This window comes from Microcebus murinus, chromosome 18 (genome assembly GCF_040939455.1).
Source record: "Microcebus murinus isolate Inina chromosome 18, M.murinus_Inina_mat1.0, whole genome shotgun sequence".
NCBI classification, from domain to species: domain Eukaryota; kingdom Metazoa; phylum Chordata; class Mammalia; order Primates; family Cheirogaleidae; genus Microcebus; species Microcebus murinus.
In genome coordinates this window covers 15,128,054-15,153,028 of record NC_134121.1, presented here as the reverse complement: position 1 = coordinate 15,153,028, position 24,975 = coordinate 15,128,054, and the positions used below count along the sequence as shown (strand labels likewise).

Genomic DNA, 24,975 nt, shown 5'->3' with positions numbered 1-24,975 from the left:
GGGCCCCAACTGTGTTTTATTTATTTATTTTTTTTGAGACAGTCTCACTCTGTTGCCTGGGCTAGAGTGCCATGGCATCAGCCTAGCTCACAGCAACCTCAAACTCCTGGGCTCAAGCAATCCTCCTGCCTCAGCCTCCCAAGTAGCTAGGACTACAGGCATGTGCCACCACACCCAGCTAATTTTTTCTCTATATATTTTTCATTGTCTGGCTAATTTCTTTCTACTTTTAGTAGAGACAGGGTCTCCCTCTTGCTCAGGCTGGTCTCGAACTCCTGACCTCGAGTGATTCTCCCACCTCAGCCTCCCAGAGTGCTAGGATCACAGCTATGAGCCATCGAACCCAGCCAAGAAGTTTGTATTCTATCACTTTCTTGCACACGTTTAGTCTACCCGACCAAATTATAAACTGCTCAAGTAAACACTGTTACCAACATATCCATTACATTCCAGATCTTGGCTCACGGTCAACAGGTCTTTGAAGACTTGGCAGTTAAAGGTGCCAAAGTAAAGGTAGCCACCATCAGGTGCAGAAACCAAGAGTAAACCTAATCGCATCCTTGCCAGAGCTGTGGTTTGGCCACACAGTTGAGATAACATAGCTATGGTTTTTTGGCTGTTTGCACCTCAAGACTGACCTAAGGAAGCTGCAGAGAAGCAGCTCTAAGTTTCAAGCAGTTGGAAGTGTTTTCCTGAGAACAGGAGCAAAACACGCATCGCAGAGTTTGGCAAGCTAAAGGCAGAGCAGCGATGTAATCTGTCACAGGCTTTTTGCCCCAAGCCAGAACATTCAAATAAGCAGGTAGCAACCCTCTTAAAAAATCTTAAGACAAATAAAATACCACTGGCAATACTGAATACACCCTGCCAGAAGGTAAGTAACACAGCTAGGATGAAAACAATCAGGCAGGTGCAGCCAGCTTCCCCAGCATGCTCACTACCTGGAGAAGTTGTGGCTACTTGGGAGAACTTTCAGGCAAGTTAGGTGATTTAACGAGGTAGACCACTCCATAACCCCCAAATCCTTCCCTGGTAGCAACAGGCAGTGGAGCATCGACAGGCTGGTGGTCACTCTACCTCCCTTCCCACCCTTTCCCTCTCCTCTGTCTAGGAGTATGAGAGTGGTATTCAGGGCAGAGATGGAGACCCAGGACAGATGAAAAAGCAAGCAAGGGAAAAAAGAATGGGTCACGCACCCTGAAGAGAGGCGACAAGGATGGAAGTTCAGGAAATCAAGATAGAGACGTTCTTCTATCTTGATCTGGGTGGTGACTATGTAAAGCACCTATGTAAAATAGGAGCGCACCTATGTAAAACTTCACTGAGACGTACACTTAGGGTCTTTGCATTTTACTTACGTAACCTACACCTTCATTAAAACCCCGAAGCAAAAACCAGCCACAAGCTGCCTCTGTTTGCTATCCTTTATTAAAGAGCCCCACATCGTCGTGGGACTCTAGCCAAACCAGTCAGGTCCCCCAAATATAGCAGGAGGCCTGGAAGGGGAGGGGAATGACTTACATCTCACCACACCTCCCTGGAAACAGAAACCCACCACAGACAGACAGACAGACAGGGGCCGGGGAGGAGAACTAGCCCTACTCTCAAGTTCTCTCCTCCTTCCCCCCCACTCGAAAAGAAAGTCAAACACTGGCTACGAGGCACCCAGCCCCCCACCCCACCCATAGCAGCGTTTGTGGGCCCCCCTCTGCAAGGGGCGGCCCGAGGCAGCTTCCTAGCGCTCTTCCCTCACTTTGGTTTGCTCCTGGCAACTCTGTGCCCTATTCCTTCCCTCAGCCTCCGGCTCAGTCTCCCCTCGTCTTCTAGCACCTACTCGGACCTTCTCTCGTCTCCTGGGCCTCCCTGCCCCAGCGCTTCTGGGGAAGCAGCGTCCTGGGCGTCTCCCCTCCTCCCAGCAAGGGGCCCCACCGGCCCTCTCTGCCCCACGTGGGACTCACACGGCCGCTCCACTCTCCTTGAGGTCAGGGGCTGAGCGCTGCCGTCTCATTCGCGGGGGAGTTGTGTATGGGGGGTAGCGGGGCCCCGGGGGCCGCTGGGCTGGGTAAGGTTGGGGCTGCTGGGGATAATAGTTGTGCTTTTTGGGCTGGAAGTGCTGGGGTTCGGGCTGAGCAGAGCCCCCTCCCCTGGATCGGCTCCCTCCATCCAGGGAGTTCCTGCGAGGGCGGTGGGACCTGCGGGGACTTGGAGGCCTGCGGGCAGGGGTGGCTGGAGGGGGAGTGACCTCCTCAGGGGGCTGGGGTGGAGCTGGGACCTCCCCGCTCCCCGTCCCTGGCCAGGACTCCCGGTGCTGGGGGTTGCTCTTGAAGGGGAAGCGTAGCTTGCAGTCGTGAGGGGGCACGAAGCGGGCTGGAGGCCTGCGCAGCCCCCCGCCCCGGCCCCCAGCGCCTTGCAGTCCCTGCAGCCGCAGCTGCTCCTGCTTGAGCCAGCGAAGGCGGCCGCGACGAAAGGCAGGGTCCTCCTCCATCAGCCGGGACACCCGCTCCCAGCTGGACAGGGGCGGTGAGGAGGGCCGGGCTGAGGGCGCACGGTCACTGGGGGCTGCCTCCTCTACCGCCTCTGATCCTTCCGGGGAGGCCCAGGGGACCTCTCCGCCTTCTTCGTTCTCATCCTCATGATCCTGGGAGGGAGGAAGGGTGAGAGGAAAGGAGAAGGATATGAGAACTGAATCCTGAGGACCTGTGCATTCCGGAGGATGAGTTAGAAGGACCTACAGAGAAGGCAGCTAGAAGAGGAGTTCTAGGATGGTCCGAGCTCAATCCTGGCCCTGCCACTTACTACCTGTGCATTGGATCTTTGGCTCATGACCTCTCTGTGCCTCAGTTTCCTCATCTTTAAGATGATGTCAATAATAACTGTACCTGATGCACAGGGCTATTGTAAGAAATTATATTTCACACGAGGAAGAAGATTGCGGGGAAGGACAGGAAAGCAGCACAAGGGTGGCTGCAATGAATACACAGGAGGAGTCATTAAGAAGTCATCGTTTCAGTAATGGCCTGCAGGGAGTGTGGGGCAAGTCTATGGCTTACTGGGGGTAAAGTCTTCTAGGCAGCAGGAACAGCAGGTGCAAAGGCCCTGGGGCCAGAGCGTGCGCACCAGGGGCAAGGAGCAGCAAGGAAGAGAGTGGGGCTGAAGTGGACAGTGGAGGGGTGAGGAGCTGGCCTCAGAGAGGCAAGCCTTCAGGAACCAGGAGCTACAACTCTGGGTGACTGCCTGCTGTCCCCCACGAGAAAGCGAGACTAAAGTAGAAATTTTGTCTGTTGTTGCACTAACCCCAGTGGCTAGCGCAATGCCTGGCACATGGCAGGCACTCCGATATTTATTTGTTGAGAGAACACATGCACAACAGGACTAGGTGGTAACACTAGCACTCACAGGCTATGTGAAGATTAAACGAGGTAACACAGAAAGCATTGGCTACCACAGAGCAAATGGTCAGTACAGACAGGCAGGTGAGTGTTCTTCAAGGAGTAACTTAACAATTATACACTTGATATCAGTGGTTCTCAAACTTCAATATATTTCAGAAATACCTAGGGAGCTTATTATAAATGCAGATCCATCCCCCAAGACGTGGATTTCAGTAGGTCTGGGGTAGAACCCAGGAATCTGTATTTTTAATTAGCAGCCTGGTGACTGTGAGGCACGTGATTCATAAACCAGTGAGAAAATCTGTGCTATACTTCAGCACAATTCTTCCAATGACATAGGGGGAAGGAGGTTGGGTTCTGAGGTGGGGGGTTTCGGGTTCCTAAAGGGAAGAGCTAGGGGAGGGGAGAACAGAAGGGAGAAAGCCGGGCCAGGGGCCCCCTACCTGGGTCAGGGGGATGACCCTCTCCATGCGGAGCATGCGGTCCCTCAGGGCCTGCAGCTCACGGTCCTTGCTGCTGTTCTGCAGCTTCACCTCCTGCAGAATCCCCGTCAGCTTGTCGATGTGGGCCCGGAGGTCCTCCACCTCCGCCCCGCGGGCTCCCTCCTCACTGCCGCCACCGCCACCTCCGCCTCCTTCCTCCTCGCCCACCGTGTCCCAGACATCCCGAGCCACGGCCCTCCACGCGTCTCCAGGGCCCTCCGGCTTGCCATAGGTGCGACACAGCTCCCGCATCTTGAGGGCGGCCAGGGCCTCGATCTCCGCCCGCCCATGGCGGAAGTCGGCCAGGGCCACCTCGTAGCAGATCTCCTTTACTGCCTGCATCTTCAGGTCGGCCATGGTGGCCCAGCGGGGGTCCTTGCCCTGCAGCCGCCGCCGCTGGGGGATCTGGTAGACCCTGCGAGGGGCCCTGCGCTTGCCGCTGCTGGGCAGGCCGCAGCGCTTGACGATGGTCTGCACCGTGGTCGGGGGCAGCTGCTCCCGCAAGGAGGAGATGAGCCTCCAGCTCTCCTCGCAGGAGCGCTTGTCAGAGTCGTCCCCGCTGTCAGAATCCGCATACTGGGACCAGAGAGAGAAGAGGAGGAGAGGGCTCAGGACATCCAGAGCCCGTGAGGCCCGGCCCAGAGTGTCCCCATGACACCAGACGCACGCCCTGCAGAGCGCCTGTGTTCACGGCTGCTCCACCCCTGACTGACAGCACCCCTGGGCACACTGTTTAACTCTGCTCCTTACGCAGCGAAGCTCAGGACAGTATCTACCTCACAGATGTGTGCTCAGGATTAAGTGTTTAGGATAGTGGCTAGAACAGAAAAAGTTATCATAACTATTAGCTGTAGCTAATCAAACCTGAGATTTCATACACAGTTTAAAAGCGCATTTAAAGAACAATCTTAAGTAAATAGCAGCAGAGGTGGCAGCTGGATGAAATGAGAATCATCATAAAGGCGGCCCAGGATAGACTGGAGTCTAGCAGGCCGTGCTCAGCTGGGAGGAACTTTAGTTCCCTGCAAGCAACGGTTTTCTCCCCTGGTCCCCTTTCTCTCCTAGCTTTCTCCTCCCAGATGCCACCCCTTCCTCTCAGCCCCATGCCCACTCTGGCTCGGACAACACGCACTGAAAGCAGAGTCGGGCTCACAGTGCATCTGCACACCAGCCCGCCCCCAGCCTCTGCCCACCCTCACCAGTCGCTGCTGCTCCAGCAGAAGATCAGCCTCTTCCTTTTCTTTCCGGTACTGATTCTCCAGATCCTGCAGCCTGGGATTGGGCAGGGAGGGAAGGAAGAGCCACCTCAGTGGGGTGTCTGAAAACAGAAGGATGCTGGGGGCCAGGAGCAGGGAGGGGTGGCCTGGAAGGCCACAGGGTGCAAAGGTACCCGCCCTCACACCTCTTCTCCATCTCTAGCTTGATGTCGATGCCTTGCTGCTCCAGCAGTTCCTTCTGGGCAAAGTTCCAGTCGACGGGCTCGGAGGGCGGTCCTGGGGGTGGGGGGACCCCTCGTTCCCGTTCCAGCCGCGCCTGCTCCGGGTGATTAAAGCGGAAAACGTGGTTCTTGCCCATCACAATCCTATTCCCTAGAGAAGGAAAGAGGGAAAAGTAGACTCGCTCCCCTGGAGCAGCAAACCCATCCCCACACCCAAGGTGTACAGGCCCCTCCCTAGTCCCAAGTGTCCTGACACCCTCTCTCCCATCACTCTGAGTCCGAGAGCAGTCAGAGCCAACGCTCCCCTGGTTGGCCCCAGGAACAACCCCGTCCCCATGAGCCAAAGGGAGTCAGGGAAGCTCGGCATCCTCTTCCTGCTCCCCTGGGGCAGAAAGAGAAACCAAGACCTGATCGCTTTATCTTCACTTCCCAGTTCCTTATTCATAACCTCATACTATTTCTTATTTATTCCCCAGGATGTGCCCAGAAAGCCCTCCCCCAGGACTTCCTACATGCAGCCATGTCTTCTACCTGACTTCAGCACCAGCGGCTCTGTCACAAGCTTCCCATTGACATACGTCTCGGCCCCTTCACAAGGCTCCAGCGTGACCACCACTGAGCAGAGGGAGAGAGGAAGGGAAAGATCAGACCTGGGCAAAGGCCAGTCATGGAAACAGATTTCCACCTTGCCTTACCCCCCCAAAACCACACATGCACCACCAATCCCACCCCCAGTACCTGTGGGGGTGCCATGGCCCCTCTGGTGGCAGGCAGCACGGGGAAGGAAGAGCAGAAGGAGGGTTAGAGCCCCGACTACAATCTCAGAAGCCTCTGCAGTGGCTCCCTACTGACCCACCACCATCCTCCCCGGCAGCAGCTTGGAAAAACTCTCAAGAGGATTCAGTCCTCATGTTCAATGGGTCAGAGGGCCTGTCATTTCTGCCTTGCAGGTGTCCCTTCCTACCTTCCCCACTGACATTTACCCCTGGCCCGGCCTGGATTCCTCCAGCAGGGTCCTAGCCCACCTCTCTGTCTGCTGCATCCTGCAAACTGCCACCTGACTAATCTCAACCCATAGCATATGACCAGATAAAGTCAACCTGACCCAAACATCTACAGAGGTGCTCCTCAGTACAAATCACTAAGCCTACAGGAGTTTGATACCAGTCTCAGCAAAAGCAAGACCCCGTCTCTACTAAAAATAGAAAAAAATTAGCTGGGCAACTAAAAATAGTAAAAATTAGCTGGGTGTGGTGGTGCACCTGTAGTCCCAGCTACTAGGGAGGCTGAAGCAGGAGGATCACTTGAGCCCAGGAGTTTGAGGTTGCTGTGAGGCTGACGTCACGGCACTCTAGTCTGCGCAACAGTGAGACTCTGTCTCAAAAGAAAAAAAAAGTCCCTGAGCCTGCTGTTTGCTGGAAACATGAAGATACATAAGTTCCCTGCCCTCAAGGAATAGTGCCAATTGTCATGGAGAGACCATCGTATCCCAGAGCCCCAGCCTCTGTGTCTCCTTAGCCAGGGATGCTGAGCAAGTCATCTAACTGTATGATCTTCTATAAAATGGGATAATGAAGTCTTTCTTTAAAGAGTGGTTGAAAGGCTCAAATGAGTAAACCATAAAATAATAGGCAAACGTAAGTTTTTATTTATGTATTTTAGAGATAAGGTCTCACTGTCACCCAGGATGGAGGGCAATAGAGCGATCACAGCTCACTGTAGCCTCAAATTCCTGGGCTCAAGCAATCCTCCCACCTTAGCTTCCTGAGCAGCTGGGACTACAGGTGCATGCCACCACACCAGGCTAATTTTTTAAACTTTTTGTAGAGATGGGGTCTCACTACATTACCCAGGCTGGTCTTAAGCTCCTAGCCTCCAACAATCCTCCCACCTTGGCCTCCCAAAGGGCTGGTGTTATAGGTGTGAGCCACTGCCCCTGGACTAGTTTTTTTTTTTTTTTTTTTTTTTTTTTTAATGGAAACTGCTGATGGAGATGGACTAGTTTTTATTATTATTTATACTGAAAGTAACAGAGAAACACAGAAACCAGAATGACACTGGGCAAGATTGGGAACTACTGATGCTGTGGGAGAACAAAGAGAGTGGAGAAGAACTCAGCTGTGGGGCAGAAAACCGGAGAAGAGCCAACGAGTGAAGGGAGAGGATGGGCAGAGAGAGAGCCAAGGGCAACAGCATGGGTCAGGGGAATAGCAGCAGGGAAGGGGGCAGCAGGATAGGATGTGGACCACTATAGTTGGCACCAGTCTAATCCACCTTTACTTCCACATTTCTCACAGTGCCCCAAAATTCCTCCACTGATTTGACAGATATACTGCATTCTTACTATTTGCCAGGCACTATTTTATTAGGTCTTGGAAATACAGTGGAGATAAAAACCCCTGCTCTCATAGAGCTTACCTCTGGCTGATAAGACAGACAATAAACAAGGTGATCTAAAGTAGTTTAATTATATTACCTGTTCATTTAGTTGGTTTTTGTTTTCTTTTTTCCCCCTGGGACAAGCTCTTATTCTGTTGCCTGGGCTAGAGTGCAGTGACATCATCATAGCTCACTAAAACCTCAAACTCCTGGGCTCAAGTGGTCGTCCTGCTCAGCCTCCCAAGTAGCTGGAACTACAGGCATGTGCCACCACACCTGGCTAATTTTTGTACTGTGTATAGAGATGGGGGTCTCACTATTGCCCAGGCTGTTCTCAAACTCCTGGGCTCAAGCAGTCCTTCTGCCTTGGCCTCCAAAGTGCTAGGATTACAGGAGTGAGCCACTACACCCAGCCCTTTAATTCTATTCATTTTTATTTATTTTATTTATTTATTTTTTGAGACAGAGTCTCATTCTGTTGCCTGGGCTAGAGTGCCATGACGTTAGCCTAGTTCACAGCAACCTCAAACTCCTAGGCTCAAGCGATCCTTCTGCCTCAGCCTCCCAAATAGCTGGGACTACAGGCATGTGCCACCATGCCTGGCTAATTTTTTCTATATATTTTTAGTTGGCCAACTAATTTCTTTCTATTTTTAGTAGAGACAGGGTCTCGCTCTTGTTCAGGCTGGTCTTGAACTCCTGACCTTGAACGATCCGCCTGCCTCGGCCTCCCAGAGTGTTAGGATTACAGGCATGAGCCACCTCGCCCAGCCCTATTCATTTTTATAAAGCAGATAACCTAAAGTCCCCTCTAAAGGAGAGAACAGGAATTATGGAGAGAAAATGGGGCCAAGTGAGGAGACAGACAACTGCTCCAGACCGGCTCAGATCGCCTTCTCCTTGTCCTTGGGCCCAGAGCTCACAGCACAGCCCCGGAGGATACCCCTCTGTGTTCAAATCCAGTTTTGCCACTTTGCACAATTTTGTGAGGTATTAGGCACACACCTGAGAGCCTCAGTTCCCTTACCTGTGAGCTGTATGAGAAAATGTGCAGGTACATAGTAGATGGTCAGTCAGTCACAGCTATTATTCTACATCCAAACCTCTGCTGCCCCTGTCCTCTCTGCCTGTCTCTGGTCAAGTCTGCCATAGGAACAGAGGCCCAGATGGACTACACCTTTACAGCCCCCACCCTCTGGGGCACGGAAACATCAGTTGCCTCCCCTGTGACTTTATTTCACAGCCTTGTGCACGGTGCTCGTCTCCTCACACAGTGAGTTCCCTGCCAGTGGGCTGGCTCTGCAGCCCTTGTATGGCTTTGATACCCCCCCACAGCCGGTGCCTTCAGGTAACCACAGAACAGGAACCACAGCCCGGCAATAACTCACTGGGCTGAACTGATTTAACAGCTTTCAGCTCAAAATGCCAGGAGCATTTGCTGCCACTGAGCACTCACACCAGACCAGAGCAACTGCCTTCATCAGCTGGCCCTGAACCAAAATGAAACCCAACAGGTACGTCTTAAACCTGACTGTAAGCCACGCAATAGGGTCATTTCTTATTTATAAAAATGTGCTGACCATGCCTGCCCCAGGTCCCTGTCCCCTCAAAGGCATTAGACCAGGTGATCCCAGGTCTCCGAGGCACCATGGACCGGGTCTGACAGTTCATGTGTACCATGTCCTGCCCCCTCGCCCAGCTCATTTTCACAGAGCTCAACTTCGCTTGGGCCTATCTGAACCCAAGTCATTCCATTTTTTTTTTTTTTTTTGAGACAGAGTCTCACTTTGTTGCCCATGTTAAAGTGAGTGCCGTGGCATCAGCCTAGCTCACAGCAAACTCAAACTCCTGGGCTCAAGAGATCCTTCTGCCTCAGCCTCCCAAGTAGCTGGGACTACAGGCATGCGCCACCATGCCCGACTAATTTTTTCTATATATATTAGTTGGCCAATTAATTTCTTTCTATTTTTAGTAGAGACGGGTCTCGCTCTTGCTCAGGCTGGTTTTGAACTCCTGACCTCGAGCAATCTGCCCACCTTGGCCTCCCAGAGTGCTAGGATTACAGGTGTGAGCCACCGCACCCAGCCATCATTCCATTTTTTTAAAGTGACCGAATCAGAACTGGTGACCTCAAAAATACAGCTTGGGGCCGGGCGCGGTGGCTCACGCCTGTAATCCTAGCTCTCTGGGAGGCTGAGGTGGGCGGATCGTTTGAGCTCAGGAGTTCGAAACCATCCTGAGCAAGAGCGAGATCCCGTCTCTACTATAAATAGAAAGAAATTAATTGGCTAACTAATATATATAGAAAAATTAGCCAGGCATGGTGGCACATGCCTGTAGTCCCAGCTACTCAGGAGGCTGAGGCAAAAGGATTGCTTGAGCCCAGGAGTTTGAGGTTGATGTGAGCTAGGCTGACGCCACGGCACTCACTCTAGCCTGGGCAACAAAGTGAGACTCTGTCTCAAAAAAAAAAAAAAAAAAAACAGCTTGAACCACACAAGCACTGTTTTGTTAATATGTCTGCAGGCTACTACCTTCACCCTTAGGGTCCGTGATTCTTAAAGCTTTTGCTGCTATGGCCTAAAGTCCCTGCAAGTTTTGGAACCAGGGGGACACAGGGTCCATGAACTCTCAGAAACCTTTGCAGTTATAGCTGGATAGAAACAGGTTTTCCATGCAGAGAAATCCAGATATCCCACTGAAATGAATACAGGTTTTCATAAAAAATGACGAAGGTGCTACTTTAGGCTAAAAAGATCAAGGAAAAGAGTGAGATCTACTCTTCACCAAAATCTCACCCTCCGCCCACAAGGGTCCCTGCCCACGCAGCACCTGAGTCTGCACTCTCAGGTTGGAAGCAGAGAGCCAGGCCCGTGGAACCCTCCAACTCACAGCCGTGAGCCCGAAGCCCCTCTGAGGGCAAGGACACACCCCCTCTTTACACGGCCGCTCTCCCCGGTGCCTGACCCAGGCCTCTGTATTCTGCGTGTGGGGTCAGATGCGGCACCTGTCTGACCACTCCACCCTCACCCCCAGCCATTACCTTCTCCGTCCGGCTGAGGGATGCTCCGGAACAGACAGTGTTGCTCCCGAATGAACTGTCCTGTCAGCTTGATGTCCACATCTACCTGGCCGACCCTGGGGAAGCAACGGCCGACACTTTCTGAGCACGTGCCACACACTGAGCCAAGCCCCTCCTGAGCACGAGTTCATCCAACTCAGCGAGCCAAGCATGACCATTCCCATTTCACAGGTGAGGAAGCTGAGGCTTGGGGAGGTGAAGTCAACTTGCCCGAGGCCATGCAGCCCCACGGTGGTGAAGCTGGGACTTGAGCCCAGGTCTGCCCGCCTGACTCTGAAGTCATGTTCTTAGTCATCGTGTTATAGAGCAAAGGGGGGAAGTGACCTGGAGTGGATGGGTACCCTCAGCCTTGCGCCTCCCACACCTCCGCAGGGCTGATCACCCTGAGGGCTCACTCCACAGCCACCATGACCACCAAGGACAGCCACAAATGGCTGTGCTAAGAAGAGAAGGCCACTGTCGCCCCTTTACAGGAGGCACCAAGCCCCAGGCTTCGTTTGCACCAGCCAGGGAAGCCACTTGCCTCAGCTCCCTGGCCTGCCATGGGGCACTGCCCCGCAACAACACGGGTCTGGGCCCAGTTTCCAATTTCCCTCCCTAGAAAGGATCCCACCAGGGGATGCCGAGACAATGGTGTTAGGGGCTAAGAACGCAGCGGTCTGTTTCCCAACTCTTCTGCCCAGGTAAATCAAGGGCTGTCTCGCCCTGACCAAACTGGCGGGCACAGACAGGACAGATGCCAAGCAGGCAGACTCAGCAACTTCTCCAGAAGCCGGGAGAGTGAGCAGGGCCATGGAGGCAGCTGTCCAGAGATCTCAGGTGTCTCGAGTGACCACCAGGAAAGGCAGTCACCAATGTGGCCATCCCTCTGTGGCTGCACCCCCAAAAGAAAGGCCACCCCCCTGGCCACTGGGTACACACTACCTGGTGACACCATCTTTGATGTGGTAGAGCAAACACTCAGACATCAGGGGGTCTTCGTTCAGGTTCACCAAGTGGGGAGTCTAAGGTGAAAGGACAGTGGTCAAGGGAAGGATCCTGACAGCTGGCCAGGGGATGGCACAAGAGGGAGGGAGGAAAGAGCATGAGAAGATGTCCCTCTCTAACTCTTGGGGAGACCCTGCTCCTCCATCATTCCTCTGTTCTGAGGACCCGCTTTGGTTCTTTGGTTCCCATCCCTCCAACTGTCTTCAGGACAGCCTGATCCACGCTCTCCTCGCACGGGGGCCTACAAACATTAAACATTGTCCCCCTCCACACCCTCCAGGTCACCAGCCCTCCCCAGAGCCCTGTCTCTGCAGAAGTGCGCCGACCCACCAGGCTCCCAACCGGAAGCCTTAAGCTCCACCGGCACCCTCTTCTCCCCTGTGTTCCCTCCGTCCCATCATATCGTCCTCCAAAATATATCTTGAAACTTTTGTTACACATGGAGGGGACTGGCGCTTCCACCTTTCATTACACTTTGAATTTCTGATGAGCATGGATTACTTTCATTATAATGTAACAATAAAAAGTGTCACCTCAATTTAAAAGCATATGAAACAAAACACCTCATTTCTTGAAGCAGACTCACTGACTCCTTCCTGGCTATCACCATCCCTCCCTGGGCCTGCTTCACCTTGGGCCAAGGTCGCTGCAGCAGCTGCTTGGGGCTGTCCCCGCCCAAGGCCCCCACAACCAAATCTATCCCACATACCTGGGTGATGATCCTGCCACTCTGCACAGAAAACCCAGACCATTGCTTTCCCCGAAGCACCTTTTCTGACTTCTGTTTCTGTTAGAACACCTCTGTGTGCCCCAGGTGTGTAACTCTGGGTGGCACAGACCTTGGTGCCTCTATACCCCCTTCATGTCACTGGCTGCCAGGCCTGGGCAAGTCTCCCTCCCTACTGCCTGCTGCTGCCCCCACCCTCACCACCCCACCTCAGGCCCACCTGACTTTCTGCCACCTGCAGGTCTTCTAGCTCCCCATGCACACCCTGCTGTGGCCATGTCCTGGCTTCTCTGCTGAGACCTCTCCAGCTGGCAGCCTAGGCCTGACTGACTTGAGGCTGCTTTCTACCCTGGCACCCCCGGGCCGCCTCCACATCAGGGCCCTAGCCCACCTGTCCATGCCCCTTTCCCAGGCCTCTCTCCCTGGCTCCCTGTCCCCCCAGTGGACTGCTGAGCCCTCACTCCATAGCAGGCCTCACCGGGAACAGCCTCCCTCCTCACCCCACCCCACCCCACCCCACCCCACCCCCACCATCACCTGTCAAAATCATTCACTTCCTTCATGTCCCTCACTGCCTGTCTCAAATGCCACTTCCTCCATGAAGCTCTTCAAAGCCTTCCAACCTCACACAAGATCTCCTGCCTCCACTCTACAAAGATTTGTCATGGGCTTTCTACCTTGCCCAGTGAAGCACTGGGCAGGATGGAGACCAGTCAAAACCAGACACTGCAGTCCGGATCAGGAAGGAAATCAGAGTCAACTTGGGGATGTGAGACTTGGCGTGGAAACGTGGTTATAAGTGGGAAACAGATGCCTTGCAGAAGAGTTACTAATCGTCCCATGCCCTCACTTAGTTCATTCATTCATTCATTTGTTCCCAGGGAGCTGAGTGTCACCGCCATATTCACATGCAAAGAGGATCTAAGTGAAGAACAAGGGGAGTCTGGGGGAATCAGGAGGACTTCATGGGAAAGGTCACATGGGCGCTGGCCTTTGAGGACGAGGAGGGCGTGGACATGCACAAGGAAGGGTATTCCAGGTGAAAGGCGTGTGAACAGAAGCTCAGAGGCAGAAAAGCACAGGGTGCAGAAGGAAAACACCCAGTAGCCCCCACATTCGTCTGGGACCCACACAGAGTGGTCAGAGCCCAAGGCTGCGTCCACAGCGGGACAATGTGTGGCACCCAAACGAGTGCTGCCCCAACACTCTTCTCCCAAGGGAATCTCCTGTCCCCCTACACGGCAGTGTCAGGCCTGCTCTGGGACTGGCAAACACTGATGGGCTCTGGGAGCAGAAAGCGATCTATCCCTGGGGAGAGGGGACACAATTTGGGGCAGTGCTTTTCAACTTTTGTTCAGCTCTAAAACTCTTTGTTCAAATGAAACCTTATCTAGAAGCCCAGACGTCAAGCAGATAAGCAGAGGGTGGGGGTGGGAAGCCCAGAATGCGGTCCTGTCCTCCGACCTCAGCCCCTGAGAAGGAAGCTTGGAGGTAGGTTTGAAGATCACTGATTGAAGAAATCCTTAGGCCTGGTCGGGGGTGGGTGTCCCAGCGAGAGCAAGCTCTTTCTAAGACAATCTGTAGCTTTTCCTCTAGGACCCAGCCATTCCTGGGTTGGAGCCACCCCCACCAAACACACCTCCCTCACGAATCCAACAGCTCTTCCTTCTGAGACACACATGCCTTTTAAACATACCAGAACATGCTCATCCTCGCCACCTTGAGAAAAATGCACATGCAAACTACCCAGGATACCCTTTTCCACCAATCACACTGGCAAAGATCAAAAGCCCGGGACGCTGAAAAGGGTGAAGGAAAATGGGCCCTCTCGTTATGCTGCCCTCGGGAGTATAAATTGCCATGGTTATAATCTTTGGAGGGGGTGCGCTGGGTGGCTCGCACCTGTAATCCTAGCACTTTAGCACTCTGGGAGGCTGAGGCGGGAGGACTGCTTGAGCCCAGGAGTTGGAGACCAGCCTGGGCAACAGCAAGACCCAGTCTCTACAAAAAACTTAAAAAATCAGCAAGCGTGGTGATGCCCGCCTGTAGTCCCAGCTACTGGGGAGGCTGAGGCAGCAGGATCACTTAAGCCCAGGAATTGGAGGCTGTAGTGAGCTATGATGATACCACTGCACTCTAGCCTGCATGTCAGAGTAAAACTCTTGTCTCCAAAAAAAAAAAAAAAAAAAAAAAAAAACTTCAGAGGGCACTTTGGCAATATAGATCAACATTTCAAATGTTTCTCATTTGACCCAAAAATCTCCACTCCCAGGAATCTGTTCTACAGATCCAGATAACACCTATTTATAAAACCACCCATTGTAGTACTGTTTGTAGTACAAAGAATGGTAAACAATCTAAATGTCTACCAGTAGGAAGCTGGTCAAATACATTATCCTACTTCTACAGAGTAGAATATTCTGACACTGTGAAAAACATACAGTAACCTTTACAATAAGGTAAGCAACCACTACTATTAAAGAGAGTGCAAACATGTATAATTACATGTACCACAGGCCTGTCCGTGCAGAGACTGTCTCTAGGAGAACACATTAAGACCTGATAATGGAGATTGCCTCTGGGAAGGGAACTTGAAGGTGGGAAGGAAGGAGGTTTACTTTTCGCCTTTTAATACTATTTGAATATTCTCTCTGGTATATATTACACCTTTATAATAGCAATTAAAAACAAAACAAGAACCCTTTGGTCTCCAGGCTTTAGTGGGTGGCATCCCCGTGCAATGTCAAGCCCTCCAGGAAAGAAACACTGGAATACCCACCCCATCAGTTTCCCCACTCGTTTCTGCCTTTTCTCCATCCCTGCAGCAGTGGTGGAAACGCCCCAGGTACAGGCACACAAAGGGGGCTGGAAGCCATGCTAAGAACCATCTGGAGCCCCTCTCCCTCCTCAGATGTGGCTGGGTCCCAGAAGGGTCTGGCTCCCTCAAAAGGACCCAAAGCCCTGGGTACCCAGCCTTTCAGCCTGGCCTACTGCCTATAATCCCACCCACGGTTCTCTCACTCCCTTGCTGTGGCTTGGGCCAGCAAGGCAAACCCCTCTCCCCTCTTCAGAACAGGGTTCAATGATCCCTGCCTGCTCAGTCTCTTGGATGGACCTGACCTTACAAAATAGAGAGGAGCCTGCTTCTAATAACCCACCACCTCCGCCAGGCCGCCCCTGGGGCCCCTGTCTGGCCCAGCGCACAGTGTATCTGACTTAGTGCTTGATCCTTTGCTGTTTCACACCATGCACCAGACGGGCTGGGCTGGTTCCCTGGTGGGACTGGAAGTTCCTGCTCTGCTCAAACTGGCCTCCACATCACCCCTTATTGTCATATGCTGGTACAGCTTTGCTGGCTGTCTACAGCAACTGCCTTCCTGATTAGTCAGTCCCTGTGCCAGCTGGTTATTAAGTATTTTGGATATCATCCCTGCCTCTACCTGAGCCTGACCTACTATTCTTGCCCTACTTCCCTCCTTCCTCTCAGCAGATGCACTGAGTACCTACTACCTAGTAGGCACACATCAGGCGCTGATGTGTCCCAGTCAGCCCAACACACTCACCCCGAGTCTGCTCTGCCACATGGTGTCCCTACGGTACCTCCCAAGTCCCACCCATCTTTCAGGCTGTACTTTCCAAACCACCTTCTCTAGGAAACCAGTTGCTGTGTATCTCCAGGCCACACTGGTGCTTCCAACGATAACTAACCCCTTGTTGCACTTACAATTGCTGCCTTCCAGTGTAGTGCTTACTCCTCTAGCTTCCCTTTACAATCTTATCTTCCCAAGTTATCCCTCTAAAAAGTGTGTCCCTTTGGTTATTTTTCTGAGTAGGTAGCACGTGCACAGGGTACAAAATTCAAACAATACGAAAGCGCATACAGCAGCTAAATCTCTAGCCCAACCAACATCCAACTTCCCAGGTTCTCTCCCTCTCTCCAGTAAACATAATTTCTAATGAATCCAGAGATAAATTCCATGCATGAACTCACATGCAAACATGTGAGAATGTATGTTTGCAAAGACCTAGATGCTAAGTAGCTCTTGCAATCTCCCTAAGGACAGGGGCCCTGTCATCCTTCTGCGGTCCCCAGAGTCCTTGGCCACAGAAACTGGACTCTGGCTGTCAGATGGACGCAGGGAGAAGGCAGGGATGGCCAGACAACACAGAGAAGAGGTAGCAGGGAAGGGGACAGAAGGACAAGCCAGAGACCTCAGAGGGAGAGAGCAGGGTTAGAACTCACTACCCTGCCACCTCCTGCTTTCTCTCAGCATCCAGAGAGCTCTCTAGGTCTCCTCACCAGATCCCTCACTCACCTTCTTTGGAGAGAAGACACCCACGGTTCCCCCATCCTCCCGGACAGCAACCCCCATCTCAGCCAGCAGTGCTTCTCTATGGGCAAAGGAGAGGCAAATGTCAATGTTATCATCACTCCCCATGACCTCCCTCTCTGCGGGGACCACCCTCCCTTCCCCAACTCCTTCCAGGGCTCCAGCTGTCCACCCGGCCCCAGCCCTCCAGACCTCTCCATCCTCAGGGCTTCTGTCTTGCGTAGCTTCTCCTCCCACGTCTCATTCAACTCAGCTATAATCTTCTCTGTCTCCTGGGGGCACAAAGACGGGCAGGGATCAGGACAGCCTGGGATAAGTGCCTACTCTGGGGGCCACACTACTTCTGGAATTCCTTCTTCCCCTTCAACCCGGGTTTTGAAGTAAAATCCCAGCAGCCCCCCTGATGCCCCCCAGCCCCGCCACCAGTGCCAGCTCCCCACCTGCAGCCTCTCCATGGCCTCCTCAGGCCCAATCTGGGGCTCGGCGTTAGGGGAGAAGGACGGCTCCAGCTCCCCGTTATGTGCCGGGGGGGACGAGGGTGAAGCTGGGGCAGGGGGAGACGACACAGCTGGCAGAGCACCTCCGACACTCCCTTCTTCCACCTTGAGGCCTGGGAGGGAGAAAGAGGCACAAGAAGGAGGCTGAGGACAGACGGAACTAACCGGAGACACAGAGAAGGAAGAGCTTCACAGAGAACCAGTCTGTGAGGACTTCAGAAGACAGCTGGTCAACTCCCACCAAGCCCTCCCGCTGCAGCCTTGACAAATGGGCACCGGTCTCTGTTCGTGCCCAGGGATGGAAGGCTCATCTTGAACGAGGCAGCCAGCCCTTTCCACTGCTGGATGACCTGCACTGCCAAAAGGTCTGAGCTGTGTTGAGCTGAAATCGGCCCCACGTCATGTGTACATGCCCGTTTCTAGCTCTGCCCTCTGGGGTGAGGTTATACTACTTTTTCTTCTGCGGGACAATCTTTCAAATGTTGGAAGGCGAACATCATATCTACCTTATCCTTTTTCTATTCCTAAGAACACCCTCATCCTCCCACTTGGCCCTCGGCACCCTGACTACCCTCAGTGGGAGGATCCCAGGGCCTATGCTCAACCCAGTCGGCGTGGATGATACGGCCTCCCCACGGCCCATTCCACATCAGTGAGGCTGACCCCTTACGTTTTAGAAACTGTTCCACTGTTGACAGTTAGGCTCATGGGCCTCTTCTTAATGATTTACTGCTCGACCCATAAAGGTAGGACATGCCATTTAACCTGCACCTGTCATTCTATTAGTTCCAAGGTCCCTCTGAATCCTGACCCTCCGCAGAGAATTAGCCCCCCTCAGCTCCGTAACATCTGAAGACTAAGTCCCCTTTCCCTATCTGCATCCATGTCACTGAGCACGTGAAAGGCTGCATGGTGGGTGGCCCCTGCCTGGTCCCAGGACTGGTCAAAGGCAAGTGAGGGGGCATGGGGTGGGCCAAGGGGCACCCCTGAGCTGCCCCTCCCTGGAACCCCTACCTCCCAGAGCAGAGGCTGAGAGTCCCTGTGCCATCAGCAGTTCCCGCAGCCGGGCCACCTCCTCCTGCAGCTCTCTGATCAGCCGGGCATTAGGGTCCTCGTTGATGATGGCATTGCAGCGGATCTGCTTGGTGCGGTCGGCATACCTGGGTGAGGACAGGGGAGCAGGACTGGTGAGGCCCAGGCACAGGCACCCTTGGTCTGCTGCCTATTTCCCTCTTTCCCTCCCAGGTCACAAGATATCATGGCAGGGCTGGGGGTCTACCCTGTCTCACGGGCAGAGTCCTGAGTAACTGGCCTCTGAACTTGTCACTTCCCATGCTGCCCCATCCCTGCCAGAGCCAGAAGCCCCACCTGAGAGTGCTGAGCGTCTCCTCGTAATTGATGTCGGCAGGGCTCAGGGCTGCGATCATCGCCGTGCGGGAGTTTCCACCTAGGAACAGAGAGGAGAGAAAAGTCCTAGCTGAGCTGGGTCCTAAGAAAAGTCAACTGGGTCATGGGGTCAGGAGGCCTCAGTGCCCAGGGGTCTGACAGGGTGAAGGTAAGCATTGTGGTGCTCACCATGAAATCTGGTGAGTGAGGTGGGGAGGTGAGGTCAGGGGACATCAGATATCTGTAGGACAGTCACAATCAGTGGAGGGGGATGAAATGGCAGTGGGTGTGAAGTCAGGAAGGGTTGTGGGTAGCCAGGTCAATGAGGCCCTTGGCTTGGCAGGGTGTGGCCCTGATCTGAACATCAGGAAATCTTCAAGGGATGTTCCCTGGGTCTGGGGGAGAGGCAGGAGGACAATGGGAATGGAGATTTGGGATTCCAGGGGTGGCAAGGGGATTTGTTAGGCATATCAAAGGGGGTCTTAATGGGATAATGGCAGGGTCAGCAAAGAGAGAGGAGGAGACCCTCACCCAAATTCTCCTTGAGCAGCCAGGTGAGCACAGAGTCCCTGTAAGGGATAAAATCCGACTTCCGCTTCTTTGATTGCTGGGGGATAGAAGGGGGAAGGGGGTTAGGGTGGGCCACCCCCTTAGGCCCCTTCCTGAGCCCCTTCTCTTCTCAGCCCCCAGGTCTCACCATATCCGCAAGAGCCGAGATCACCTTCCCTAGAGTAGTCAGGGACTTATTAATGTTGGCGCCCTCCTGCAAAGGGATGAACAAAGTGAGATGGGATCATCCCCTCCCAATCGGATCCACTTCCCCTTCCTCCCCTCCCCAGCAGGAGTCCTGAGTTGTGGTTGGTGGCCTCCACACACAGCCCCCAGCACTGCCCCGCACCCACCCCTCCAAGCCCCCTCACCTTCAGGCGCATGCCCCGGGCCCCGGAGGAGTCGGCCCGCTCACTTCCGGCAAGGTCCACCAAACTGATCTTACTGACCTGGGGTCAGAGCAAAGAAGCAGGAGGTGACTGGGGTGGGTGGAGGCCAGGGCAGGGCAATCAGTGGGGCACCCAGCAGGAAGGTGGGTGGTTGGCAAGGGTTGGAGACAACCAGGAGGGGGCAAGGGAAGAGGACAAGAGGAAATAGAATACACGACAAAAGTGAGGAGCTGGTTGCTCATTCATTTGTCCATTTATTCATTTACAAATATTTACAAGCCCACTGAGAGCAAGGACAAGGGACACACAGTGGGAACCAAGGCCTGCCCTGAGAAACCAGCAGGAAGGACAAACAAGCAAACAGGAATGTAACACCCTGATCTAATGGGCCAGCAGAGGGGTTATGGGAGTCCCAGAGAGGCACTCAACTCAGCATGGGCGGGGAGGGATGCCCAAGCCCCTTCCACTACATCCCTGTCCCCATTACCAAGGGAGGATGGGGGGGTAGAGGGGGAGTCCCACCTTCTCTGAGTCTAGCCCAGTAAGCTGGTCATGGCAGCGCTGCGTGAAGACAATAGTAAAAACGGCATGGGAACGGCTGCTGGTCTCATTCATATTGGTGGCGGCCACAGTCCTGGGGGCAAAGGGAGCAGTCGCTGGATCCCGCTTCCCCGCTTCCTAACCCCGCTCCCTTTCCCTCCGCTCTGTCAGTCTGCCTCACCGAGCCTTATTTCCACAGTCCATGAGGTCAGCAATGTCTGCGTAACAGGTCACAGCCAATTTAGACAGGTCTTGCACGTAGGGGCCCAGGATGGGATGCTCCCGGACCCGCAGAGAGCCCCGACTCTTAGGGTTCAGGAGGTCTCGTACCCGCTCACAATAGATCTCCATATAGCTCACCTGAGTGGGAAAACGAAGTAAGTCACAAAGCTAGCAAGAACACCAACTGCGAAACTTAACCTAAACTCCACTGGACACAATACAGGTAATCGCTGCTAATATACACCCAGCACGGTGCTAAGGGTTTTGCATATGCTAGTTCAGTGAATCCCAGCAACCCTGGGAGGTGGGTCATGGGTGTTTCACACATGAACATACTCAGGAGGATGGAATCACTGCCCAAAGTCACAGTTAGGGATTGTGTTAGATTCCAGGCCATCTGACTCCAGAGACTGCCCTCAGCCTTAATGGCTCTGCTCTCCTGCCTTCCCATCCAAGGACACTGGGCCCTCTCTCAGCTCCCCACCAAGACCTGGGCTTACCTCCACAGAATAGGATAGCTGAGCACTCTGGTTCTCACTAACACGAGAGAAGAGGTCCTCACAAAGCTGGAGGGGGACACAGAGAAGTTCCTGTTCAGGGCACACTTGCAGCGCCTAGCCCCAGACCTGTCCCAAGTGACCCCACTTAGCCCTTCCCACAGCCCTGACGGAGGGGTCATGCCCATTTTACAGATGGGAAAACAACCTAACTTGCCCAGGATCACAGGCTAACATTTAGCAAGCCAGGACAAAAATCCAGGTATCAAACTCCCAAAGACACTGTGCTGCAGCACAGCCGGGGAGTCAGGGTTAACTCTTAGTTTTCTACAACCAGCTTCTTCTACTGCTAACACCTCTGGCCTATGGTACGCAAGCCTGTAGGCAAACTATGCTCACAAATCATTTATGAAACAAAGTAAAACAGTCGGAAGTGGTAAAACCAGTGCTCAAACCCAAGGCTCACTGATGCCGAGGCCTTGCCTCTCCCACTGCCCCTTGCTGTCTCTGGCAGGGGCAAAGAATCCCTCCCCAAAGGGCCCTGGTTGTCCAGACTGCAGTCAGCCCCTACCTCCCATCACATTCCCTGTCACTATTGGCCTCAGAGAGCCAGGCCTCTGTTCCATAACCCTTAGACCCCTGTCATTTCTCCACCAGGGGCAGCTAAAGATGTTCCTCCCCTGGCTGCCTGGCCAGGTCCCAAGCACGTACCTGGGGCACAATGCCCTGCTGCCCCGGCTCCTGCCGCCCCATCATGGTATAGGATTTCCCGGCCCCGGTCTGCCCGTAGGCAAAGATGCACACATTGTAGCCTTCAAAGGCATGGAGCAACATCTCTTCTCCAATGTCCCGATATACTTGTTGCTGAGATGCAAACTGGGGGTCCTCAGCCTAGGTAAAAGGGAGACAGACAAAAAGAAAAGGGGCCCTGAATGACTTTGTCCTTAGAGTCACTGTCCCAAGAGTCTTGACCCATCACTGATGACTGCCCAAAGGCCCGGTGTATCCCCACCCCCATCGCTATCCTAATCATCCTTGAGGATCCACTCCAGCCCCCATCGTGGTCCCAGTCATAACCTAAGAGTCCTACCCACCCCCAACCAGGGGCTGTAGTCTTCCCAATCCAGTCCCAACCAATCTTCTGGAGGTCCTATTTCACAGCAATGCTCCCTCTCCAGTACCTAAGTCCCCTGTCTCTCATTGCCTAGCTCTTTCCCCAGCCAAACAACCTCACCGAAGTGTGTGACCAGTAGGAATAGTCGAACGTGAAGCTTTTGGGTGCATCCTTGCTCTGTTTGGGATTGATGATGGCTGAGTAGGCAGGAGACGGCAAAGGAAGGAAAGCCAAGGTTAGATACTCCCAGCCTCTGCCCACACCCCACAAGCCCCTGTAACCCAGGCATCCCACTTCCTACCTCTGTCCTAGCTCATCTCTCCCCTTTAATAATCCCCACCCCCTCCTGCTACCAAAGCTAATTTTGGCTTCCTAGGACCCGCCCCACTGAGCTGCCTCCCTGGATTGGGCAATGGAGGGCTCCAGGCCAACATTCCCCCTCCCAGAGACTGGGGACACACAGAGGCCAGCCTGCCCCAGCCCCCGCCCTTATAACTAGCACCTGCTCTGTGCCTAGCACAGCCCTCCTCCCGGATGGGCCCAGCAGGACTGGCCTGCGTGGTGGGCCTGGCCTTCCCCGCCTGTGCCAGCCAGGCCCTTGGGACTCACTCACAGGTGGTGTTGCCCTGCATGCTGACCACACACTTGGCATCCTGGCTGGTCTCACGGGCATTGAAGGGCCGAACCCTCACTGCCACTTTCACCGAAGCACCAGCCATGGCTCCAGACACTCCCACCCTCCTCAGCTGGAGGACAGAGAAAGAAGGGGTGGTAGGGAGCCACTGGGGGGACCCAGACATTACCTCCCAGCTTCTCCTTGGAACCGTCTCTCCACCCCCCACCCCAGCTACCCACTCCCTCAAGGACCCAGTTCTTGTTCCCCTGGCCTTCCTCCCAAATGTCACTGTCTTGAGGGACTCCCAAAGTATTCCTGCCTCTCTCCCCGGCTATATCCCAGCTTGCAGGGACCTGGGCCATCACCCCAGAGTTACCTGGCGTCCTGGCCCCAGACGAGGGGGGCTGTATCAGTTCTGGCTGCCACCGGCCCTCGTAGGGGGAGCCCCATCCTACACTTGGGGCCTGGCCACGCCAGCTGGGGCTGTGGGGGAAACCCTGGTTGTGGGGGAAGAGTGGTTAGGAGGCACCTGTGGCTCCAGAGATCTGTCTGGGGTTCCAAAGTTAGAAGGCAAGGGGTAAAGGGGGAAACGTTAGAAAAGGTAAGGATAGCTGCCCCTCTGGAGTGGCCGAATGCAATGTGAATCCAAGGGCAGGGACGGTGATATTTTTATTCCTCGTCACTCACAAGTGTACTGAACGTTCAGATAGAGGAGGGGGGGGACAGAGGACAATTCAGAGAGAGGGACACATGGACAGAGACACTGAGGGTGGCGGGAAGGGGAGAGGAGGAGCAGAAAGTCACAGACACCAACAAAATGAGACAAAAGGCAAGACTGAGGTCATGCAATGAAGGAAAGAATGGGAGGAGGAAAGGAAGAAGAGAGAAGATATCAAACACAGGGATGTTTAACAGGCAGGGAGGGGAGCTCTGGGGCCAAAGCACAAATTGGGAGCCAGAAGACAGATGAGAGGAGAGAAAACCCCAAACACAAAACTTGCCCTAAAAGTTCTACACGGGATCAGTAAGGGAAAAGGAGAAACCAGTTCCCACCTAGGGCCCATGATCTCCACACATGAGGCAGGGACTGCCAATGGGCAAAGTCCAGGGACTAGAAGTGCAGCCCAGGACTGGGATCCACAGGACCTGCTTTGTGGGCCCAAACCCCTTGCCCAGCCACCAGCACTTCCTCCTCAGGATCCAGGACAATGGGCAAGGGAGGGTGGGGTCATCCTGTATCCATTATACCAACCCCCAGAGCTCAATGGTTGGAGGACCCAGAATACCTGTGTCTAGGAAAGGGGGAAGTGGGGAACCTCCTTAAAAGGGAGGAAAAAGGAAAGGAAACAGACTGGTCCTAGCCCCAGCCTGGAGCTAGTGCTATGGCGTCCACTGCCCTGGGGAAGGTGCCAGGCTGGAGCCCAGGAATGTGGGTGATCAGGTGCCCACACCCTGGGAGGAGAGGCTGAGCAGCCCACGCCCACAGACAGCAGGGTGGAGGACTGTGGAAAAGGATAAGGGATGCTGGGTCCCCTACTGTGGCCCCAAAGGACCCCGAACTCTTGTCATGCTGGGCCTCACCTCACTAGACTTTCTGGGCAGAGCATGGGAGGGGTGAGGGGGATGGTCTGGCCCAGGACAGGAAGGGAGTAGCTGAAATCACAGAAGCTGGCTCAAGAAGAACAGCCCTGATCCCCTAGACCCTGTCCAGGGCAGGGAAGGACACTGGTGGGGACACGCGATGGTGACACCGCCGTGGCTTATGGGACAGGGAATGGGGTGGCATAGCTGGGGGACAGCGGAGTAAAGGAATGGGTGGAATTATAGGGGTAGGCCGGTGAATCTGCAAAGGAGCAGTGGGGTACAGGCTGGGATAGGGCCGACCGACCAGAAAGGGGTCTCGGGCCACCTGCATCTTGCCCTCCGGGCAGTTCTCAAACAGGCCCGTGCCCGGCCTCTGGGCGGCCATGCGGATCCCGTCCTCCTGTCCAGCCAACCGACGGCCGCCCCGGGCCTGGCACCTCTCTGCGCCTCGGCGGGACAAACAGCACATGATCCCGGCTCTCGAGCCTACACTGCCCCGCCAGGGCATGCAAACGGGACCCCGCTCCCCGCCCCCCAACCCGGCACATTCCTCCGCGGGCGTCCCCACCCTCCCCCTTCCCCCAGCTCTCACCTCGTCGCGGCTGGGCTCCCGGGGCAGCTCCGCGGAGCGCAAAGGGACAAACTTTCCGGGAAGCGTGAGACGGGAGCGGGGGAGATCCGGGGCCGGTTCGGGGCTGCCCCCGCCCCTCGCCGGGTCCCCGGGCGGCGGGCGGCGGACTCGCGCCCGGGGGCGGCAGCAGTA

At 54.4% G+C, this 24,975-nt stretch overlaps 1 protein-coding gene across 3 annotated transcripts; it reads right to left on the bottom strand.

Moving 5' to 3' along the window:
- Positions 1 to 1,409: 1,409 nt before the first annotated feature.
- Positions 1,410 to 24,957, bottom strand: KIF1C (kinesin family member 1C). 3 transcript variants are annotated; one of them, XM_012779374.2, is made up of 23 exons: positions 24,805 to 24,957; positions 23,005 to 23,125; positions 22,626 to 22,758; positions 22,133 to 22,209; positions 21,610 to 21,789; positions 20,902 to 20,967; positions 20,361 to 20,539; positions 20,162 to 20,273; positions 19,622 to 19,699; positions 19,399 to 19,464; positions 19,233 to 19,308; positions 18,684 to 18,762; positions 18,330 to 18,475; positions 17,259 to 17,428; positions 17,011 to 17,090; positions 16,804 to 16,879; positions 11,698 to 11,777; positions 10,735 to 10,829; positions 5,844 to 5,927; positions 5,277 to 5,463; positions 5,074 to 5,146; positions 3,836 to 4,450; positions 1,410 to 2,638 (listed from the first exon to the last, which is right to left on the bottom strand). In XM_012779374.2, the coding sequence occupies exons 3-23, from the start codon at positions 22,729 to 22,731 to the stop codon at positions 1,955 to 1,957; spliced, it is 3,309 nt and encodes a 1,102-aa protein (XP_012634828.1). In that variant the 5' UTR covers positions 22,732 to 22,758; positions 23,005 to 23,125; positions 24,805 to 24,957; the 3' UTR covers positions 1,410 to 1,954. The 3 variants fall into 3 exon arrangements, with proteins under 3 accessions (XP_012634828.1, XP_075850322.1, XP_012634829.1); XM_075994207.1 differs by having other exon boundaries at positions 23,005 to 23,111; positions 24,805 to 24,938; XM_012779375.2 differs by lacking the exon at positions 23,005 to 23,125 and having other exon boundaries at positions 24,805 to 24,935.
- Between the last annotated feature and the right edge of the window lie 18 nt (positions 24,958 to 24,975).